The sequence below is a fragment of the Aedes albopictus genome, chromosome 1 (assembly GCF_035046485.1).
Source record: "Aedes albopictus strain Foshan chromosome 1, AalbF5, whole genome shotgun sequence".
NCBI classification, from domain to species: domain Eukaryota; kingdom Metazoa; phylum Arthropoda; class Insecta; order Diptera; family Culicidae; genus Aedes; species Aedes albopictus.
Window position 1 is genome coordinate 66,609,223 of NC_085136.1, and position 23,107 is coordinate 66,632,329.

At 45.2% G+C, this 23,107-nt stretch overlaps 1 protein-coding gene across 1 annotated transcript in view; it reads left to right on the forward strand.

Moving 5' to 3' along the window:
- Positions 1-22,288, forward strand: part of LOC109413950 (uncharacterized) — a 321,405-nt gene extending 299,117 nt beyond the window's left edge. The window contains exons 5-8 of the mRNA XM_062844719.1: positions 17,263-18,201; positions 18,267-20,066; positions 20,130-20,861; positions 21,406-22,288. Of these exons, the coding sequence (XP_062700703.1) occupies positions 17,380-18,201; positions 18,267-20,066; positions 20,130-20,861; positions 21,406-21,831 (3,780 nt within the window). The 5' untranslated portion in view covers positions 17,263-17,379 and the 3' untranslated portion in view covers positions 21,832-22,288. The remainder of the gene's footprint in view (positions 1-17,262; positions 18,202-18,266; positions 20,067-20,129; positions 20,862-21,405) is intronic.
- The last annotated feature ends 819 nt before the right edge of the window (positions 22,289-23,107 follow it).

Genomic DNA, 23,107 nt, shown 5'->3' on the forward strand with positions numbered 1-23,107 from the left:
AGCCGGGGACTGGGGCTGGCGATGAGGAGAGGGTCACCGATGTGGAACTTGCGGGGATAGCTAAGTCCCTTAGCGTAGGTAAGGCCCCAGGTCCGGACGGAGTTCCGAACCTGGCCTTAAAAGTAGCTATTGCAGAGGCTCCCGATATGTTCAGGTTTGCTATGCAGAAATGCCTGGACGAGGGAGTTTTCTCAGAAGCTTGGAAAAGGCAGAGCCTGGTACTATTGCCAAAGGCGGGGAAACCACCCGGAGACCCGTCGGCATATAGACCAATATGCTTGATTGACACGGCGGGGAAGGTGCTCGAAAAGATCATCCTCAGTAGAATGTTGAGGTTCACTGAGGGCGGAAATGGTCTTTCGAGCAACCAGTATGGCTTCCGGAAGGGGAGGTCCACCGTAGACGCTATCTTGTCGGTTACAAAAAACGCCGAGAAAGCACTCGAGCCTAAGAGGAGGGGAATTCGCTTCTGCGGGGTAGTGACTCTGGATGTAAGGAATGCATTTAATAGCGCCAGTTGGGCTGCTATTGCCGATGCGCTCTTGCGTCTGGGGATACCGGAGTACTTGTACAAGATTCTCGGAAGCTACTTTCAGAATCGCGAACTAGTTTACGACACGGAGGTGGGTCGGAAGTGCTTTCACATAACCTCAGGAGTCCCGCAAGGTTCCATCCTGGGTCCGGTGTTATGGAATGTCATGTACGACGAGGTGTTGAGGTTAGAGTATCCAGTGGGAGTGGTGATTGTCGGATTTGCCGACGACATTACGCTCGAAGTCTACGGTGAAACGATCGAGGAGGTAAAGTTGACTACCAACCATTCGATCAAGGTTGTGGAGGCGTGGATGCGGTCCAGGAAACTGGAGCTGGCTCACCACAAGACAGAGGTGACGGTTGTTAACAACATGCAGTCGGCGCAGCAGACGGAGATCCTGTCAAAGCGCTCTGTCAAACACTTGGGCGTAATGATCGACGATAAGCTTACCTTCGGTAGCCACGTCGATTATGCCTGTAAAAGAGCTTCCACAGCTATTGCGGCACTGTCCCGGATGATGTCCAATAGCTCTGCGGTGTACGCCAGTAAGCGCAAGCTTCTGGCTAGTGTTGCTACGTGCATACTTAGGTATGGTGGCCCGGCGTGGGGTACCGCGCTAAGTACTGAATGCTACCGACAGAAGCTGGAAAGTACTTACAGGCTTATGTGCCTGAGGGTTGCGAGCGCGTACCGTACCGTGTCACACGACGCTCTCTGCGTCATTACTGGTATGGTGCCTATCAGCATTCTTATCAGTGAGGATATGGAGTGCTTCGAAATGCGCGGCACAAGAGGCATACGCAGGACTGTCAGGATGGCCTCTATGGTCAAATGGCAGCGCGCGTGGGACAGTTCCACCAAAGGAAGGTGGACCCATAGGTTGATACCGAGGGTAGATAGTTGGATTAATAGGCGCCATGGGGAAGTTACATTCCACCTGACACAGGTCCTTATAGGTCATGGTTGCTTCCGACAGTATCTACACCTTTCGGGCATGCGGATTCTCCCGAATGCCCAGTGTGCAATGGTTTAAAGGAAACGGCGGAACACGTTTTGTTCGTGTGCCCGCGTTTTCGCACAATGCGTGACCGCATGCTTGCCACATGCGGGGAGGGCACAACTCCGGACAACTTGGTCCAGAGGATGTGTAGGGATGAGTTTGGCTGGAACGCCGTTTCAACGGCTATTACCCACATCGTCTGGGAGCTACAGAGGAGGTGGCGCGTGGACTCGGAGAATGGCTAGTCCAGATGCAGTACAAGAGGTGGTCCAGGGGTTCGGAGTCGGCTTCGTAGGTCATACCGGTGCCCTGCGGTCGAGATCGACCCTTACAGCGATTAAGTGGCCGCGGAGAGGAAGTCCCGGTAGCGGTGCTGTCGTGGCGTCGGTCTACTGGGTTGGATTCGAGCCCGCGGTTGGAAAGGGATCCCCGGCAAGGGTCGGGGCAGGCGGAGACCCTGCTGTCAGCAACCTTCTGGTGCAGCTGATAGGGCCTGAAGGGTAGTGATACCCTTGCCTTCAGCAGGTCAGATCGGGTTGCACGTGGGCATCAGTTCTTGATGTCTGCAAAGCAGTTGAGCGCGGGCGGGGTTGACCTTGCCCGCCTTCCGAGGACAAAGGGAGGGAAACTGGCTAAGCGCCAGCATGTTACCGTGATGGACTCTCCAGAGCGAGTCATCGATGTTCGTTGCTGCTAGGCTACGCAGCTAACCTTGAGCGTGCGATGTGCACTAGCCCCTCTCTGAAGCAATACCTTCTTGGTGGTTCCGGAGAGACGTAGGGTTTGGCGACCATAGGAATGTGTTTAGTGGGTACGAAGAGAGAGTAGTCCTGACTTTGACTTTTGTTGTAGAAGACGGCCTCAGACCTACACTACCCTAACCTTCTGTTAGGGTGTCTGTTGAGCAGATTATGCCCCTATGGTTTAGAAGGAAAAAAAAATATGCTGGTTCTGTTCTGTCGGCGACCTCGGACTCGACCTCGGCGAGTGGACTCCCAGTATTCCACTCACGATTCTTTCTAAGGTCTGCTCAAGAGTTCTTCTAATGATCCCAAAAAGATTCGTACCGTGATTATTTCAGGGATTTTGCCAGGTATTGCACCCGGGATTTCTTCATTGGTTTCTCACGTGATTTGTCTGAAGTTTCCTCGTGGATTTTTTTTGGAAATGTCTCCTGTTTTTGTGTCAAGGATTGTTACAGGGATTTCTCGCGTAATTATATCTGAGATTCCTCCTGGGATTTCTTCATTGATTTTTCTTGGCATTCTTCCAGGTTTTTTCCTGCATTTTTCAGCATTCCTTTTGAGATTTTTTTTGATCCTTGTCGGGTTTCCTTAAGGACTACTAAAGTTCTTCCAGGGATTCTGATAAGCATTCCTGCAGAATTTTTTTTTCCAAAAGTTTCGTAACTAATTCCTTGTGGTATTCTTTCATAGATTCTTTCCGGAATTCTTCTATGGATTTCTTCCTGCAATCCTTCAGAGATATTTTCCGGCATTCCAGCAGAGATTCCTCCCGGTATTCCTCCATTGACTTCTTCCGGTATTACATAAGAAATTTATCCAAGGATTCTTTCCGGGTTCTTTCACGTATTGCTCCAGAGATTTCATTTCTCCAGGTTTATTTCTGGGTGTTCTCCCGGATTCCTTCAGGGACTTCTTTGGGGCTTTCTTTAGGGATTTCTTCTAAAATTCCTTAAAGAATTTCTTAATTGAGTCCTGCCGAGATTTCATTGATTCATTCCGGGATTTCTCCCAGTATCAATACCGGAATTCACTCAGGTATTCCTGCAGCGATTCATTGAATGCTTCCTTTCTGGATTTCTACTGGATTTTTTTTTCAGAAATTCCTTCAGAGATTTCTTCCGGGGTTTCTTCATTGATTTCTTATGGAATTTCTTTAGAAATATCTTCTCGGTCTTCTAAACGGATTCCTTCAACAATTATATCAGGGAATCTTCGCCGGATTCCGACAGAGATTCCCTTAAAAATGTTGTTATTGCATTCACCTGAGATTTTTAAATGGATTTCTTTCGGCATTTTTTCCAGGATTCCTTCAGCGAATCCCCCGAGATTTCTTTGGAGGTTTTTTTTTCCGGGATTCTTGCTGGGATCCTTCTCGGGTTTTCTTGGAAACTCGACTGCTCTCGAGACTCTTTTAAGGATTCCTGCAGGGAATTCTACTGGTATTCATTCACGGATATTTTTCGGATTCTATCAACGTCAGCTCCCGGGATTTCTTCAATGGATCCCTACCTGGATTATTTTACGGATTATTCCCGAGATTTCATCAGGAATTCCTCCAGGATTCTTCCCGGGTATTCCTTCAAAGATTTCTTCTGAGCTGCCTTCGGAGATTGCACCCGGAATTTCTTCATTGATTTTTCCCATGTTTCCTTTAGAGATTCCTTCCGAGTTTCACTCAGAGATTGTTTCACAGGCTCTTCCAGGGATTTCTCCTGGGATTCCTTCTGAATTTCCTTCATTGATTTCTCCTGAGATTCTTTTAGAGGGACTCCTCTTGGAACCTTTCAGAGACTCCTTCCGAAATTTTCCCCGTGGTTCCTTTAGGAATATATCCCAGTATTTCTTTGAGATTCTTTCAGAAATTCTTTTGATGATTATTTCAAGAATCCTTTCAGGAATTCCTCTCGAGAATCCATTAGTGATTCGTTCCGGGATTCCTAAAGGGATTTGTACGGAAATTTCTTCAGGGATTCCATCTGGGATTCTCCCGGAATTCCTACATAAGAAGAATCTTAGGATTCTGCTAGGAATACCTTCAATGATCCCTGCAGATCCCTTCAGATTCCTCCAAGTTTTTTCAAAGATCATTCAGGGATTCCTCCCGGGATTCTTTCACAGGTTCCTTCTGGATTTTCAAAGGGGCTTCTTTTGAAATTTTCCCGGGGTTCCTCCTCAGATTTCTTCCGGGCTTCCTACCGAAATTCTTTCAGAAGTTCATCCCAGGATCCTTCATTGAGTTGCTCCAGAATTTTTCATTGAGTCCTCCTGAGAATCTTCCATTGATTCTTCCCGGATTTCCTTTAAGGATTTCTCCTGAGATATTTTCAAGGAAATTTATTGTGATATCTTCGGTTTGTGCACCATTAATGCTCACTACATTTGAGTCAAACACTAATCAATACACTAAAAACTATACTGTCACTATCATGGTTTTCATTTGGATTATTTCAGAGATTCCTTCATTTGTTTTTGAGATTTCTTCCTGGGTTTATTCAAGGATTTCTTCCGAGATTCTTCAAGGGAATCCTTTCGGGATTACTTCAGAGATTTCTCTTGAGATTATTTCAAGGACTGTTCCCAGGATATTCCAACACCCCGATGGGAATTTGACAAACTCTCGCAACAATCGCGAATTATGTCCGGTTAGAGAACAAATGTGTTGAACACCAAAGATTAATTTGCAAGCACTGTTCGAAGTAATATTTGTGGAATATAAAAATTCAAAACAATGTGGAGAAAAAGGAAACGCGTGACAATTTTGAAAACGCAGCCGTTCGCGCGCACAGCCTGCCACGATCTCTACTGAAATCAATTTATTACAAATCAAAATTCAAACCCATGACTACGTATCTGCTTACGAAGCGAACGTGTCAACAACTGTTCCACGAGCTCCGGCAGTAAATCGATTTGTCTGTTTTTATATGAGCCGATAGTTGTTACAAAATTCGTTCATTGAGGATGGCTTGTAACAGTTTGTTTTTCTACCATCACATCATTAACAACACATAACTTCCGTACTTTGCGAATTATTAAACCACACAAATCACGTCATTCTAGCAGTTTTTTTGTTTTGCTGTACTCAAAACATGGCCAACACCTTATGCCACCCCCTATTTTTTTACTCGCACTTTTATTGTTGGTTTTGCTATGCGATCGCGGAAGAAACGCGCGTGGCTCTTTTTTGTGTCCAATAAATACCAAATTACCTCCGCCACAACAAGTGGTATTTATGGGAGTACATCTTTATGAGTGAATGGGTTGTGTTTTTTTCTTCTGCAATTTTTATAGCTCTTTCATCACTGGGTCAAATACATAGGTTAGTTTTTGCCGATGCTTTGCGTTTAGTGTTTTATTTGATCTAAAGATTTCAGTATAGGAATGGTATTTAACTGTATTTAGTATCCGGTTTTTAGTATACAACTGGCAAAGCAGGATACAATTTTTCAGTGATACAATCTTTCTGATTAGATCTACGACCCCGTCGATCCACGCGGTGGTGCCGCCATCACTTAATCATTTCTGACAACCAAATTTCCTCCATCTCAAGCAAAGCAACCATTGATACTTTTGGACAAAGCAAGAACAGAAAACAGAACAAGCGAAGCGTTTCCAATGTCATGGGAACGGCTTGCGCGTCAAAGACCCATGGACTACTACGGTGATGACGAGGCGAACGTTTAAGGTGATTGTCATGTTCGGCTGTGAAAGGGTGGAGTATGTGCAGGGTGTCTGCCTGGCTGGCAGCGCTTATTAGCAGTGTAAATGAATGGCATATTTAGCGGGATGTCGACCAAAAGCACATGATGCGTCATAAACAAGTTTGTGTTATGAAATGCCTTCAAGCGAAGCGCCGCGTTTTTTTTTTGGTTTTGACCGCACATTATTCATAACTTTGGGCGACCACAAAACGATGCTTCGGAGCCATAACCTTACACACATCCAACGAACCTATCAAATCCTCCGCGCATAGGGAAAATGGACATCACCCTTTGACCTACTACCGTAGTGAACGTGGCTCAATTTACGGCTAATTACCTTCAATCAGACGTCGCCGTGGAAACGGCGGCGAGGCGAAACTGCTGATCCACTGAACTATGCTGCTAGGGACCTGTCATCATCTCGATTTCCATTTCCATTCGCATTAGACAGCTTTACTTGGGCCGCCTTCGCCCGCCATTGAATGTCGGCGTTTCTCGAGTCCATTCATATGTGCTTCACTACCCATACGAACGGCATTCGGCAGTGCTTGCTACGATTAGTGAAGCCATTGTTTCAGCGCATTGTATTCGGATAGCATAGGGTCGGTATGGGTCCATAATCATACTTTTTCGACGTTCTGTTTCCATTCCATCATCTAAAACTGATCCCCTTCATGAGTGTGACAATTGCGTTTTCCAACAGTAGGCCTTGTGCATTAGGGCACTAATTTGACAGCTAAGAGGAGGCAGTGGTGGTGGTGACTGACAGATAATGGTTGCTCCAACCCCATGAAACGGCTGTCATCCACATACAACTGGATTGAAGCCAAAAATTTGGTGCTGGACGTGGTGCTAATTTGAATTGGCGGTTGCATAAAGGTGAAAGCATAGTGATTTTTCTGTTTGAGCAGGCGCGACATTCACATTTAATTGACTTTAGCGTTGTTTAACATGGGCTAACTGTATTTTCATACGTGTGCGTCTTGTAAATTTAACGAAGTTCACTAAATGCATTGAAGAATATGTGTAAATAATCGTTTCTCGATCACGAATTTATCTTCGTGCGACAAAGTTCGCATCCGCACTTAGCAGATTGGCCAGCAGACTGAAATTTCGTAAACAAACCCGTGGCGCCCCACCAAAGGCGGCGGCTTCAAGAACTAACGCTTTCTTCAGGGGGTTGGGTTGCTCGCACAGCGATTACTTGGATTCGCAGATCGTAGACGCGTTGCCTGCGCCATTGTCGCTCCACACCTGCGTCGTTGATAGTAGACACCTGATTGGAGCACTTGTTTCAAGTGTTTACCTGTGTAGTGTACTTTCCTTTCCATTTTTGCGAAAGGGAAGCGCAACTAGCGCTTCTCCAACGCCGCCATCATCGGACGGATGACGGACAGGAGACAAAACGATAATCTGTAAGCCCCTCGGCGCATTGCGTTCATCACAGACACAGACACCAGCAAAGCACACTGCTATTGTTTCACGTCATTGTTCCCTCGCTTACACAATCTCCAACGCTTCGGTTGAACAAAAGACGAAGCGTGGCGCACGTGGGATTTGCATACAGTCCGGAGGCTGTCCACAACCCAACGAAAAACGGCTTCTTTCTCACAATTTCAGTTTAATTCTACTGACTTAATTCACAGAATTACATTTTGTTTGACTACGACCACAATAGCAAGCGGTGGATTTACGACTCTCCCAGAGTCATAGATGGATTCTGCAGTCTCATCGAAATTTGCAGTGCAGCGTGACCTACTTTGTTGAAACAGTAGAAACTGAACCAAAACTGGCGTGCTACTTTTGAATGCCCCAGCCAGCAGCCATCCGAATAAAAACCAATCTATTTAATCATCTATCTAACGACGCGTGCCCGTAAAATGAACAGTTCTTTCCCCATAAACGTACGTGCCCCATTGCAACTTGTGCAACTTGGGGAAAAGGTACACACTTCCCCTTAGTTCAGCGCAAAACATTTTGCGGCGCCCCAAAACCGTTCCAAACCCATAGACTAGTGGCAAATTCAGATTCGTAATAAAAAATGAAGCACCATTATTCTTATTTTCCCATACGCGGCCGCCGTAGCCGCAGAAGCTCAAAAAGGTAAACAAAAGAACCCCAAATCGCGGTAATCAAATTATATGCTAAATTCATGGCCGCCTTTGCTTGTGATGCGCCTTTCCTCCTTGACTTTGAGTCATCCAGTTCCATGGCCTGCTTTGTTTCACCATAAACCGGCGGGCCTCCCCCGGGCGCTTGATGATGATTTTGGTTGGTCGATTGTTGTTTTTCCTCAAACGCTACAATAACAAATCGACGCTCATTTGGGTGAACTGAAGATCCCATTCACCGATGGGTACGCCGCCGCTGCCCGGTTCGCTAAACCGATACCTAATACCATGGAATGGATGAGCATAGGAAGGCGTAGACTGCAGACTTGATAATGAGTCTAGATCTTTTTATGGCACTATTCTATGGTCCAGTCGGGCCGGTCAGTGCTTCTTCGGCTTGAACTTGAAATGGATGACTTAAGACAACACCAACGAAAACTGGAAGCCATCAATGCGTGCGAGCGAGCATTGCGGTTTCTTTGCCCGTTTGATCTTTCAATGGTAGCAGCCATCACCACAGCAACGGTAGCAGCAAGCGCGACTCAGGTTGGTCTCGCAAATTTTCTGCAAGACCAAAGCATTATAGGTGCTCCTAGTTGGCAGTGGAGTTTTGTATCGCTATGGGAAACTCGTTTTTTTTTGCGTGAATGAACTCAACATTAGAGGTACTTAAAAAGTTAAAACTACTTAGAGTCAAATCAAGTGACTCTTTAGATTTTGCGCACAAGGATTCGAGATAAGCGTGGAGTTTCAGTGAGAACGATACTAGGGAAGTCTTACAATGAAATAAAGCATTTTGTTTTATAAACCACATGATTGATTGATTTGTCTTTATTAGAGAGACTTTCAGCCCTTGGCTGGTTCGTCTCTTAAACCACATGAGCAATACCTTGCCAAATGAAAAAATCAAATAAAATAACAAGGGGTGATACACCAATTAGGTCACGCAAAAATTGACCTTTTTCAACCTTACTCCCCCCTGTGCCACACTTTTTGTATGGGTCGCCACGTTGTGCAGAACTCCCTCTTCCCCCTAAAAGTATGACGTAATTTGTGCACGACCCTCAATACATTATAGTGTAACATTACAATACAGTTTAACGATACCATACAAAACATAACAATATAACTCACGGTTGTGCACAATACGATGTATCGTACATTCACATTTCATGACTTGGTTGTTAAAATATCTCAACAAAGGAACAACCATAAATACCGTAACATTTTTAAGGAGGAGGTTTGAGGTTATGAAAAGCGTGACGATTAGAAAATGTAACTACTGGTCAATGTGGGAGACAGGAAGGAAGCGATGATTGCAATCGCTTGTTCATACTGGTGTGTCGGAGTATTTTTGGGAAATTGTTGTGTGACATAGGGTTTACGTTGATGCGTGGATGCCAGGCGTAAGGCGATAGATTGTGTGTTGATTCTTTTGTAGATGATACGGCTGATTGCATAACTTGCAGGCGTGATATGATAGATTGATACTGTGCTGTGAAGTTGGAGGGAAGGGTTCAGCTCTGGCGATGACTTGCGTATACATGCATGAGTTACATGTGAAGAGAAGGAGAAAGTAGATAGGGGTCGTCCATAAATGACGTAGCATTTTAGGGGGGAGGAGGGAGTCTCTGAAATTGTTTCTAGCCCGAGGAACTTCTGCAGGATTTATCGAAGGGTTCTAAAAGTAATTCCTGAGAAACTCCTGAAGAAACTTTCGAGAAAATGCTGGGAAACTCCTGAAGAACTTCACGGGAAGGCCTGTGACATTCCCTAGGAACTCGTATAGGTATTCTCGGAGAACATCACGATACATTTCTCAGGGACTTCTGGAGGAATTTCCGAGGAACGCCTGGAGGAATTCTTGGGTAATTTCAAGGTCATTTGTATGTCAGTGGATGCACAAGTAACACAAAGAAATACTCAAAATATTATGAGATACAGAGATTAAAAAGTAGAGCTTGTAGGGCTTGAAGTTCTTAATTCCAGAATAGTTTGGATGACCTAGATCACCAAATCCATGTTGCTAAGTTATCAGAATTGCACTCTGAGGCTCTAAGAGTAGCGTAGATTATATTCCGCTACAATAAAATATCCTAAGCCCACGGTGGGCTTCGTGGCCGTGCGGCTAGAGGCGTCAGTCATCTAGGCGTTCGTAAGCTTCGGAGTGTGGGTTCGATTCCCGCTCCAGTCGGGGAAAACTTTTCATCAAATGGAAGAGTCTCCACTGGGTGTTATGTGTGCTGTCCGTTGTCATATGTGCGTTGTCAGTGCTTGTGTTCAGTCTGTACAACCTCTGGTTGACGACGGTGTAATGTCTTTTTATGTCTTTTTACAGACCCATACTTCAAAATACATTGTCCATTTGTGTCCATTTGTAAGCCAGTGTTCACCCAAATAGTAACAAATAGAGATATTCGTAATGTAATGAGGTGCAACAGACACAATCGTGAAAGAATTATGCCGATAGAGTGAAGAAAAACAAGTGTAGACCCCTAGGACTTGAAGGTCTTAATTCTAGACTAGTTTGGAAAGCCTTGAATATCCCATGAATCTACCAAAAGCATTATAGCTGTGCAATGAGGTTTCATCAGCAGTATAGACTACATTCCACGATTTTTTACGACTAAAGCATGATACAGTATGTAGATATCGTAACCCAAACTTCAAAGTGTATCGGTGGCCATTTGTATTTCACAGAATGTCTAATCAATATCAAGTTGCTCATAGCATTGCGAGGTCTAATGGACATCAACGTGACTAAATTTCTTGAGCAGAGTCAACGCTCGTAGATGTTGTCAACGAAGGTAGATGTTGTAGATCTTAAAAGAAAATGAACTCCAGAATAGTTTGGATGAGCTAGATCACCCAATTTCATGTACCATGAATTTTCTAGGGGAGCTTTGAGGATTTTTGAGTACCGTAGGCTATGTTCTGTGATCATTCATCGTGTATAAAATTTGGTTGAGAATGTTGGATTTGTGTCACAAACTTTGGAGTACTTTGGAGGCCTTAGAATAGATCTCTGATCAAAACTTCAACATACTATGATGGGTAGTAATACGTTGCATGTCAAGGATCAGTTAAAACTATTGAAAATTAGCAAAACAATGAAATTTGAGCAAAAACATGTAGAATTTATAAAAAAAAAATACATAAAAACCACGTTTTTTCGGCTCCCCGCAAAAGGGGGAGGGTGCAAAAGGGGGAGGTACCATGCATTTCTTAGCAAAACTATTCCCTTTAACTATAAAAAAAAATTCCGGGGTAAAATGTTTTAAAACAAAGAAGATATTGAATTTCTACCAAAAGTAGATCGTCCCGGGTGTTTACGGGTTAATTTTTCCCCGCTCATGATAATTTCAGTATTTTTACATTTTTTTCTATTTTTTCAGTTATTTCTGTAACTTTTCCCAAGTAACCAAAAGTTCCGCTTCCCATGACAAAATGCACTTTCAAGTTCCGTGAAGTTCAGATAAAGTTCCAAATGGAACTTTCTGGCTGCTTAAGAGGCTAACGATGAGCCTTGCTGGAGCTTCGGTCACAAGTTCCGCAAGGCTCATTGTTAGCTTCTCAAGCAGCCAGACAGTTCCATTCGGAACTTTATCTGAACTTCGCTGAACTTTAAAGCTGCTTAAGATGCTACTCGGAACTTTGTCGGAGCTTTCAAGTTCATAGAAGTTCAGTTCAGTAGCAGTGTGTTTCAATGAAGATTAAATTTATTTCTTTTACAGAAAACAACTGTTAAAGCATACACGAATAAAATACAAATATGAATTTATCAAATCAATGAATACTAGGCTTGAGCAAAAAAAAATTTCCGCCCATCGGGTTTGAACCGATAGTCGCTGCGTGAGAACCCTTCGCTCTACCACAGTACTACAGTTGAGATTGAGTGAATAGCAGGTAAAGTATGACTTGAATCGATTTTCTGTCGGCAGCTAGTTTTGCACATTTGTACAGTAGTGAAGTCAGCTTGACTTTGTCAAGTGTATTCAGCAGCGCAGCGGTAAGTCGGCAGGCTGTCAAGCGACATGTGTGAAAATATTGATTATCGGAAGCAATTTCCAGACATGAATCACGAACCCACCAACAGGGTTGTGATTCTGAAAAACACATTTTTGTTTCTGCATGAATTTTGTCAAAATTCTGTCAGAAGCTGCTTAGAAGGCTATCCAGCGTGCTTATGTGAACATTCAAGTTCCAAAATTACTTGAAGCTGCTTAGAAGGCTAATGAGCAACTCGAACAAGCTGCTTAACTTATAAAGTACCCTTTTATCTGAACTTTTAGTTACTTGGGTTTGTACATAAAAACACAGCTACTATGAATGCGAATCAAACCGTGTAAGGGTCATGTCGATCGGTTCATCCGTTCGTGAGTTTTGTTGCCTCAAAGAGAATTCAAGCTCATTTTTATATATACAGATTAAAGATTAATGTATTGTGATGATGACGGTAACTATGGCAACGGCAGCCGGCGTTTATAGAGACGAGCAAATGATGGTTGCAAGGGGTCAAAAACGGCTTTCAGTTGGGTACCAGGAGATTGTCGGGGTGTTTCAAGGGGACACCAGGAGATCTCAGGAGCATTTTAGGGGGGGGGGGGTCAGGTTCCTCTCAAAGGGAGATCCCCTGAACCTAGGAGTGCTTCAGGGAGTCTCAGGGGCGATTCAGGGAGTCTCATGTGATTCCAGAGACTTTTCAGGGCGTATCAGGGGCATTCCAGGGTGTACCAGGAGGTCTTTGGCGCGTTTAAGAGGGTCTCAAGGGGTTCCAGGGGGTCTTAGGGCGTTAAGGGATTCAGGGGATTCCAGGGAAGCCTTAAGGTCTCAAGGGCATTTCAGGGAGTTCTAGGGGCTTTCAGGTGCGATTCAGAGGGTCTCCGAGGCGTTTTAGGAGGACTTGGAGGCGTTTCAGGGGATCCAAAGAGGTTTCAGTGGGGGGTGTACCTGGAGGCAAAGAAATCTGGAAATCAGGTCGGGGACACTGATTTTCGGAGCAGGTTTTAGGAGCGTTTCAGGAAGTTTTAGAGGATTTTCGGCGGGTTTCAGAGGACACAGGAGATTTCGGAGGGCCTCAGGTGCGAGGCGAGCGAAGGTTCGAGGCGATTTTAGGGGGATTTCGAAGGCATTGTAGGATGTTCCCGAGAATTTTCGACACATTTCAGAGGCGTTAAGTGTTTTGGGTGCTACAGAGGATCTCAGATTCGTTACATAGGGCCGACGAGGATTTAAGGGGATTTCCGGGGCATGTCGAGACTTTTGGCAGGTTTAAAAGGCGTCACATAGGAGTTTTCGGTATATTCGGAGGGTTCTGGGTGCATTACATTGGGTCCTTGGTGGATTTAGGGGGATTTCAGAGCCGTTTCAGTAAATGTAAGAGTCAGACAGACAGACACGAGTTTTAGTGACTTTTTTGGGCTTTTTTCAGCTTTTTTTTTGAGGTTTTTTGGCTTCCCTGCCACAAAATGACACCTGACGCGATTTATCTTGTCGCAATACTCAATCCACATCGCAACAGCGCACTCCAAAAAAAAAATAGAACTATGAATATTAAAAAAATGTTTTAACTAATGATATTAGTGTTTTTTAATAGCATGGAACGAGCTCATCAACAATAATCTATTCTAGTGTTAACCAGCAGTGTCGACATGTCTAAATTCAACCACATCCAGCTCTTTTTGAAAGCTCAACCTGAGAATATGGTATATGAGAAACTTGTGCGGCTAGACCAGCTCTATAAGAAAGTCACGGAAAAAACGATCTTTTTCGAATAAATAAGATAAATGTCACGGGCTACCTTCGAAAAATGCCAATGATATTCATGGTGAATATTATTTATCATTTTTCGAAGGTAATACGTAACATTCGCCTTAAATATTCAAAAAGAGCGATTTTTCCGTGACTTGTACTGCCATTCTACGCCCGATTGTCCCATGTTACATGGAATTCCCATATAACATGGGACAATCGGGCGTAGAGCTGGTCTAGCCGCATAAGTTTTTGATATACCATATTCTTAGGTTGAGCTTCTAAAACAAGCTGGATGTGGTTGAATTCAAAAACGTCGAAATGAAATTTTCAGCACTGTCAACCAGTGCTGAAAATGTCATTTCGACATATCTAGATTTAATTACCTACATCTCATGTCAGAAGCTGAACTGAAAAAATATGGTATAAGAAAAATTTGTGCTGCTAGTCACGGAAAGACGGCTCCCAGTTTAATTTTTAAGCTCAATGTCATCGAATTTTTCGAAAAATGCCAATTGATTTTGATGATGAATATTGTAACCATGTCACCATCACACCAGGTCCGCTCCAAAGAAACCCGAACATGGAATCGTTAGATTGCATCCGACTGCAGACAAAAGGCAAACCACTCAAGCTTTTTATTGACAATTTAGTCACGGTTCATTCGAGGTACTGCATTGGCTCTGTTGGTATGCATGTTGGGATTCCAATCCGAAGGTTTTTAGTTCGACTCCGAATGAAGGCGTGTTTTTTGCGTTTTTTTTTTCTGATCAGCCATGCCAGTGAGGTTGATTATTCGTTCGTCTGCCTAGTTCGGTGCAAGCAACTCAACTAGAATGCCAATAAAAACTAACAGAAAACAATTCTCGTCGCGCCTAGCACTGACGGTGTTAGAACAAAAATATTCAAGAGCTGCTGGCTCAGTGATGCAAACTATTTATTACCCGGTGTCGTCAGTGATTCTGCTTCAGCTCTGACGACTATTTTCAACTCTGCTCCAGATATGCTTATACACATCTTTTAGGGAATTCTTCCAAAGATTACTCCAGAAGTGGTTTAACAGTTCCTCTAAAGATGCTTTCAGGAATACCTCTAGAAGTGTTTCTAGGAACTTATTGAGTTTTTGTTTACAAGAATTCCACCATATAACCTCTAGGAATTCGTCCATGAAGTCTTACAGAGTTTCCACCAACAAATGCATCAAAAGTTCTTCCATTAATTAATTCAGAAATTCTTCCAGGAGTTCTTTCAGGTGTTCCTCCATAAATACCTCCACAGATACCAACAGTCTATAGAGATACCTCCGAAAATTGCTCCATAGTTTCCTCTATGAATTGCGTCAGAGAATGTAAGATGTAATTATTCCAAGAACTCTCTAAGATATTGCTACTGGAATTCTTTCAGGAATTTATTAAGAAATTCTTCCCACGACTCTTCAAGGAATTCCTCCATAGATTAGTCCAAGAATTTAGAAAAAGGTTCATCTAAAATTCATTCAGAGAATCTTCCAGGATTTACTCCAGTGATGCACTCGAGGATTCCTACAGAGATTGCTTTTTCATTATTTTTTTCCAGAAATTTCACGAAAGCTTCCTCCAAATGTACCTTATGTAAATTACCCAAAGTTTCCTTTTAGAGTTCATATACGAACACCTTCAAGAATTACTTTGGATCTCCATGAAATATCCTGCAGATGTCCATCCAATTATGTTCAGGATTCCAACAGGAACTCTTTGGAGATTACTTCACGAAACCTGCAGAGATTCATCTAATCATTTTGTAGAGGTTCCTTCAATAACTCATACAAAGTTTGCTCATCCAGGAGTTCATGGAGATACGTATTCAATATTTTCCAGAATCTTTTACGGATTTGAACTTCTAGGTTTAAACTTCTTGTAGATTTTTTTAGTAGAATCATTAGGGGACCTCCTGAAAAAATCCTGGTTAGATTTCTGAATAAATTCCTGGATAACTTTGAAAATATAATAGAAGGATATCTGGGAGAATTCCCAGTAGAGCCCACAGAAGAAATTTTCTGGTGATTTTATGAAGCATTTGATACATGAAAATCGAGCGAAATTCATTAACGAAATCTAGAAGAAATGTGTTGGATATTTTGGTAGAACATCCAGTTGAGCTCCTAAAAGTATTTTTGGAAGAATTCCTGAAAGCAACTCGGAAGGTCTCCAGTTAGCCTAGTGGTTAAGGCTACGGATCGCCAATCCGGAGACGACGGGTTCGATTCCCGTTCCAGTCGGGAAAATTTTCTGGGCATAGTGTATCATTGTACTTGCCTCACAATATACTAATTCATGCTATGGCAGGCAAAGAAAGCTCTTCAATTAATAACTGTGGTAGTGCTCAAAGAACACTAAGTTGAAGCGAGGCAGACCAAGTCCCAGTGGGGACGTAGAGCCATAAAGAAGGAGAAGAAGAGCTCGGAAGGAATCCCAGGTGGAATCGATCGAAGCACTCCATGAACACTTCTCAAAGATCTATAAGTGAATTGCTGAGGGAATTTCTTGAGGAACAAACTAGAAGAGTTCTTGTAACGATTCTTAGAGAACATTCTAAATGTGCTTCTACAAGAATGGTAGGGGGTTTTTATTTTAAGAAAAACCTGAATTTATCATTTTAGAAATAATGCAAATAAATATGTACATAAAAACTACTTAAATCCGTCTCAAAACATGATATGCAATTGTTTAGACCTTTCGAATGAGATGTGGATTGGGTATGTACGTTTCAGGCCATTAGTCATTACATCAAGAATCATTGCACACTTAATTTATCGAAACTTTTACTAAATTACTGTGCGTTTACTATCTTGTATATATGGTTCCCAGCCTATTTGTTAGGCTATTCACCACGTGGAGAATTCAATTATACCTGGAACGAAATTGAGAGTACAATATGAGAAAATTTTCAAACCTTGAGGCAAGTTTTACAACTATAGAGGCCTACCTAGGTCGCTACTTTCGATTTCTACTAAGTGTCGTATACGACGACGCAACAACAACAACAACAACAACAACAACGCTGAGTTGCGTTGCGAGGGACCCCCATAGGGAGCCTATAATTATCAATTTTGAATCATTATTTTCACTGGGTGGTGTACGCATCCCACGGCGCTTACCCATCAGCATCATCCATAAGTAAGTGACTGTCGAAAACGTACAATTAGATTCGATGAATTGGCGCGGCGCGTATAAAGATGAGGTTCGGGTTGGGTGGCTGGTGCGTGGTGATTACCGTCACTAGCTATACCATTTCTTGGGAACGATAACCGAAGTTGGAAAGCGAGAGTTGATTGGGCTACTTGGAGACCTTGAAACGTTAAGCTTCTCATTTATGAAAAATGCCAGTTGATTATGAACACCAGTCGACTAATCAGATCTTCTCCTCTGTTCTCTCTTTACAGGCAAAATGATGTAACGCGAGATTAATGTAAAGTCAATCATTCAGAACATCTGAATATCCTCAACAGTTCACGTAGCAACTATTTAACCTCACAGAGCATACCTCACAATAATTCAGAATGGGTAACTCAGGCAGTATGCACGGTTTACCGGGGTATGACGAGGGATTTCACCATCCGAGCTACCAACATCAGTACCAGCGCTATCAAGAGATGATGCGTGCCAACGGCCATCATGGAGCTCCTCCAGGCTGGTTGGAGTCCTATCAACGAGACCTACGTAATGGAGGCGGTGGTGGCCTCATCGGAGGAGGAGGAGGAGGCCATCGAACCTTCGATAACCGACGTAGTCACGAAGGCTTGGGCCACCGAGAGTCCACCAGCAGTGGACCGAGTCTTCCACCGCCGATGAAAGTTCTTCCGGATATCCCCGGAAGGGTGGCTAAGCTCCGTCCCACCAACAATGGGAACATCCTGCACTCAGGCGGAACCATCAGCAAGAACAACAACCTTCAGCGATCGAAGAGCATATCTTCGCCAACGTATCAGCAGCATCAACAGCAGGCCTTCGACGAGTCGGAAGAGACTGGAGTCATGACGTTGCTTCCACCGCGACTGGCCATGCAGCGATCCCGAACGCAGACGAACATGATGACACCGGGCAGACGGGACTTCAATGAATCGCCTTCCAGAGGCCTGGGACCTCGCGGATACGCTACGAACCAACGGAAGCAGAGTTACGAGCACGGGACGTTGAACAAGAAGCGCTTCGGCTCGGAACCGGATCTTCGCATTTCCACGAGTAGCAACGAGCTGCAGGACGATTCCAGCGGTGGCGGAAGCGGCGGACAGGCAGGCCATCGAAACACCAAACCGGTCCAGTCAAAGATCATCAAGGGTAAGAATAAGAAAAAGGCACCGGTTCCACCTCCGTTGGAGAAGGTAAGTTGATTTGGCTTGGTCGTGAAGATGACTTCATGAACACTGATAATTCCTTTTACTTCTAGCGTGAACGTGAACCGGAAATGATGGAGAAGCAACGCATTATCGCATACTCTCCTCTGCGCAAGACCAATTCGGATGCGTCGTCAACGCAGCCTTCCAGCGACAGCAACAGTAACAACCCGACCCGGAAACTCCGGCTGTTCAAAACCCGTGCCGAGACCAAGAAGAACCTGAACATAGCCAAACTCCCGGAAGCATCCGATGCCAAGTACTCTGCCAAGAACGGGCATAAGCTGCCCCTGGCACCGTCCAACAGCAGTCCCTACAAGCTGATGAGCCGCAAAGACCCGGAGTTTGACAGCGGTACCCTGGATAAGCCCAAGTCCCGTCTCAACCCAACGTCGTTTTTCCGTCGGGAAAAAACCTTCGACATTGGTGTGCTCGAGCGTGAACGGGTGGTGCGTAGCGCCAATCATGTGCCAGAAATCAAGCCGACCATGTCGCCGCCGATTTCACGACGGAAATCCATCGTCAAGTCTCTGCTGGAGAAGGATCAAGCCGAGCAGGAGCAACAGCAACAACGGAAGCAGAAGCAGTTGCAACAGAGTCGTGTCTCAGCGGTTGAACCAAAGTTCAAGCCCAAGGTTCAAGAAGACAAGCGCAAGCCATCGCAACCGGCTCCAACCACTCCGATGACGGACTTCCAGAAGGAGCTGCAGGTTGCCACTCGACGAAAGACTACAGTCACTGGAAACAATCCGAATCTTGCGCAACAGAAGTCTACGCCCGCAACGGCCAATCACCGCAAGATATCCGAAGTTAAGCAAACCATCAAAGTGGAAGCACCCAAGAACAGTCTGGTCATCTCGGTGGAACCCAGCAAGCAGCAATCTCCGGAAAGGGAGAAGCAATCTCTCAGTCCGGCTCCACCGCCGCCTCCACTTCCGAAAACTAGCTTCTACTTCGGAATGGCCGAAGCTCCCAAGCAGTCTTCCAAGGAAGAGGCGCGTATTTCGCCGGCACTCCTCGTCACAGCCAAGATGATGGAAACTCGCGTCGATTCGGACGTCGACTCCTCCGATGAGGAGCCACCCATCATCCGGAGCGACTTCCACAACGAACTGGACGATGAGATGGACAAAACCCAGCTGGACGCCATCGATCGGTTCGCGGCTAGCCTTATGAACGGAACCAAGTTCGCCTCCGGGTCGGACTCGGCCGCTTCCTCGGACGTGGACATGCGCACCAACGGCAACGATCTGGACTCAGAAGCGCAGGAGATTTGTCTGAAGCTTCGCCCAACGCTGCCGCGCAAAAACTTCGAAATTCCACGCTTCAGTCCGGCGGCGGCCTGGCGACTGCTGACCACCGAGGACGACTTTGGACGGGACGCAACCGAGTTGTTCCCGTTCGTGGAGAAAAAGACGGTGCTTCGCAGTTTGGAAGCCGTTGATGCAGCGGAAGACCGAATTGAACGAATCTACCGGGAACCTGTTCCGGGACTACAAGACAACAAGAGCGGCGACAGTGGGATTTCCGGGGACGCTGGTCTCCCTGACATCGGGGAAGCTCAGCTGTTGAACTCCAGCAAGGAACGTGACTCACCGGAGAGTTCCCCGGTGGACGACAGTGGCAACAATGCGTGGTCCGCGAATGCCTTGCGGCTGACGCCTTGGACGCCGCAGCAGGACTTGGAAGATGACGATGATACGACCGGAAGTAGCGACAACAGGCAGCTCATCGAGGAGACGCCGATCAGTAACGGTCCGAATGATTTCTCCAGCAAGGGACACATATTCAGCTTATCGCTACCACGTGAGAGTCACCTGTCCATCTACACGGCAAACGCTAACGGAGAGAAGGTAAGCTGCATGGAGGTTGGAATCGAGAAGACTTCATCAAAGGGAGCTTTTGATTTGTTTCAGGTTGAAAAACAGATGTTCAATAGCCTGCAAAAGTTACGTAAGTCAGTTTCGGATGCGTTCACCAGCGATCCGGATGTTAGTCCACTGGAGAGTGGGGACAACTGGTTCTTGTCCCGGCTGGAATCGCCAGCGATGACGAATGCCTTCGAAAAACGACAGCTTAGTCCGACTGCTCCGAAGCAAACTCCTCCAGAGGTGCCCACGAACGGTGGAACCCTCAAAGAGGAAACACAGTTCGGAATGCCGGCCAAGCACAACGCCATTGGGTATCTGGTCAGCGGGAAGCACATGATGTACCTTCCGAAGGAGGCCACCAAGGTCATCACCACCAGCAGCAGCCCTACCAAGAATGACCAAAACAACAACGTGCCAGAAGCTCTCACGGTGAGCAGCTCGTCTTACGCGGACAAGCGAAGGGAAACCAAGGAGAACATGCAGGACCCGGTACCGGAGGGGGAGACCTTCCCGGTGAAGATTTCCACCCGGAAGAACCATCGGTTCACCTTCCAGAGTACGATACGGCAGATCGAGAAACGGCGCGTTGCCGAGAAGCTCTCCCGCGAGGCGGAGATCAAGGAAGCGCTGCGACTGAGCGAGCTGGAAGCCATGCGCCGGGTGGAGGAAGAGTTCCAGAAGAAGCGTGCCCGCGAGAAGGCTTCCATACGGCACCAGCTGCGACTGTTCACGATGGAGGAGACGGGCCAGGCGTACGACGTGAATGACGACGATGAGGTACGTATTGGGAGGGATGTGAGCAAATGCGTTTACTTACTAGAATCCAGATCAACGAATGCAAAATGTGTGAGAATCTTTCTCTGTAATCCTCGTTTAAAAACCGTATTCATTATTTGCGTACACTTTATTGCCGAAACTTGATAATCAGTTTCAATTATTCACACTTCACAGACAACAATAAACAACATTTAGATATTCGGCAGATCCGAGACCATAATAAAGTGATTTGAACCATTTGGGGTGTTTGTTCATGTAGTATCCAAGCTGCTATCTCCGATTAATCTTCTTCAGTCCACATTTTTCCCAATCGGCTGATCTGCCATCAGCCGAAGCACTATTTCACTTCATTCGGTCGAGTTCAAACACCCAATCGTCCTGCACAACAACACTCACAAAACTGAAAATCCTAACTCTAGCTGTCAAACACACTCAAATCAAAGTAGTCAGTATTCACGCTAAAAGCAGTGCACTCAGGATGTGGAAGAATAACATTTGTTTAATGTTCCCCGTTTTTCCAAACCCTCCTCCTCCCATTCCTTAGAACACCGACTGCAGCAAACGCGTCGAACCGGACATCGATATAGCACCCAACCCGTCCAAACCGAGCGGACTGTACCGCAAGAAAGACTCCACGATGGAGCGGCCCTCGTTCCAAAATGGCGGCCAAGCACGCCGACTGAGCTCGTCACGTTTTCACGCTAGCGCTGCCACCCTGGAGCGCAAATACTCCGCCGGCAGTGGCAACGGCAACTACGATCGGGATCTGGACGACGATTTCAACGACCATAGCGACGACCACCAGAACGGCGGAACCAATGGCAACGGTCACCATCACAACCACAACGACGTTGACGACGACGATGACGTGGATAGCAGCTTGGGCTACATCGACACCCGGACGCCGTACATCTCGCGCATCATCCAGGCCAAGAGCAGCAAGAGCTACTCGGCGGGTTTGAAGAAGTGAAGGATCACCCAGGCATCACCCCTAGCAACAACGAACCGCCATCTAGTCAACGAATCAATTGGTTGGAGAGATTTTAGAACGTACGAAATGCGTAAACCATGCTCAATATGAAACCCGGCATACTCAAACGTGTCTGTCTGCACAAATTAGGGACCAATAAAGGACGCAAAAGTTCATCTTAAAAAAATGAACCATTCTAATGTATTTAAATTTTCCACCCCGAAAGGGCCATAGGTCTATAAGTGAAGCGGCGTTCCGGTTGGGCATAATCGAAACTTATTTGATTGGAACGACGTTCTTTTTAAGAGAAAAAAAATTAAGAAAGCAATATCAAACATTAGATAAGATTATTCTTTTCCGATTAACATCAATCTGCATGTTATTTAGTGTTTTAAGGACTACTAACATCGTACCCATATGCAACAAATGTTGAATAAAAAGTTTCCAGATTCTTTTACGCAGGTGGCGAAGAAAGCTTTCTTTGAGATGACAAGTCCTCAACTAGTTTTCTGACTCTGATGTTAATTGACTCAAAGCTAATAACGGATATTTAATAAAGAAGAAATATGATAAAATCGAAAATATTTATTGAAGTGAGCTCAATGATCAAGAGATGGAGTAAGCGACGAACCTCAACAACATAGCAACCGTTGCATTGACTTCGAGGATCCGAAGAAACAACTTGTATGAGTTCCATCTGGTCCTCTCATCGTGCTCTCTGCGCTCCACGCCTTCTTGTATCATCCAGATGATGAGCACACATCAATTTGGCAGGGTTGTGATCCAGCATTCTCGCACCATACTCTGTCCACCGTATCCGACCAGCTTTAGTCACTTTAAGGATGGGGGTTTAGGTGGTTTAGGGTTCACCGTAAAGTGCAGCGAGCTCGTGGTTCATCCTTCTCCGCCACACACCGTTCTCATGCACACCGCCAAAGATCGTCCTTAGCATGCGTTGCTCGAAAACTCCGAGTGCTTGCAGGTCCTCCTCGAGCATGGTCCAAGTCTCGTGTCCGCAGAGGACCATTATCAGCGTTTTGTACATGGTGTATTTGGTGCATGGGTAAATCTTTTTGGACCGCAGCTTCTTCTGGAGCCCGTAGTAGGCCCGACTTCCGCTGATGATGGACCTTCGATTTCATAACTCACGTTGTTGTTAGCCGTCAGTAAGGATCCGAGGTAGACGAATACCTCCACCACCTCGAAAGTATCCCCGTCTATCGTAACATTACTACCACAGACAAACAGACGTAACTCTTAGAGTAAATTCATCAAA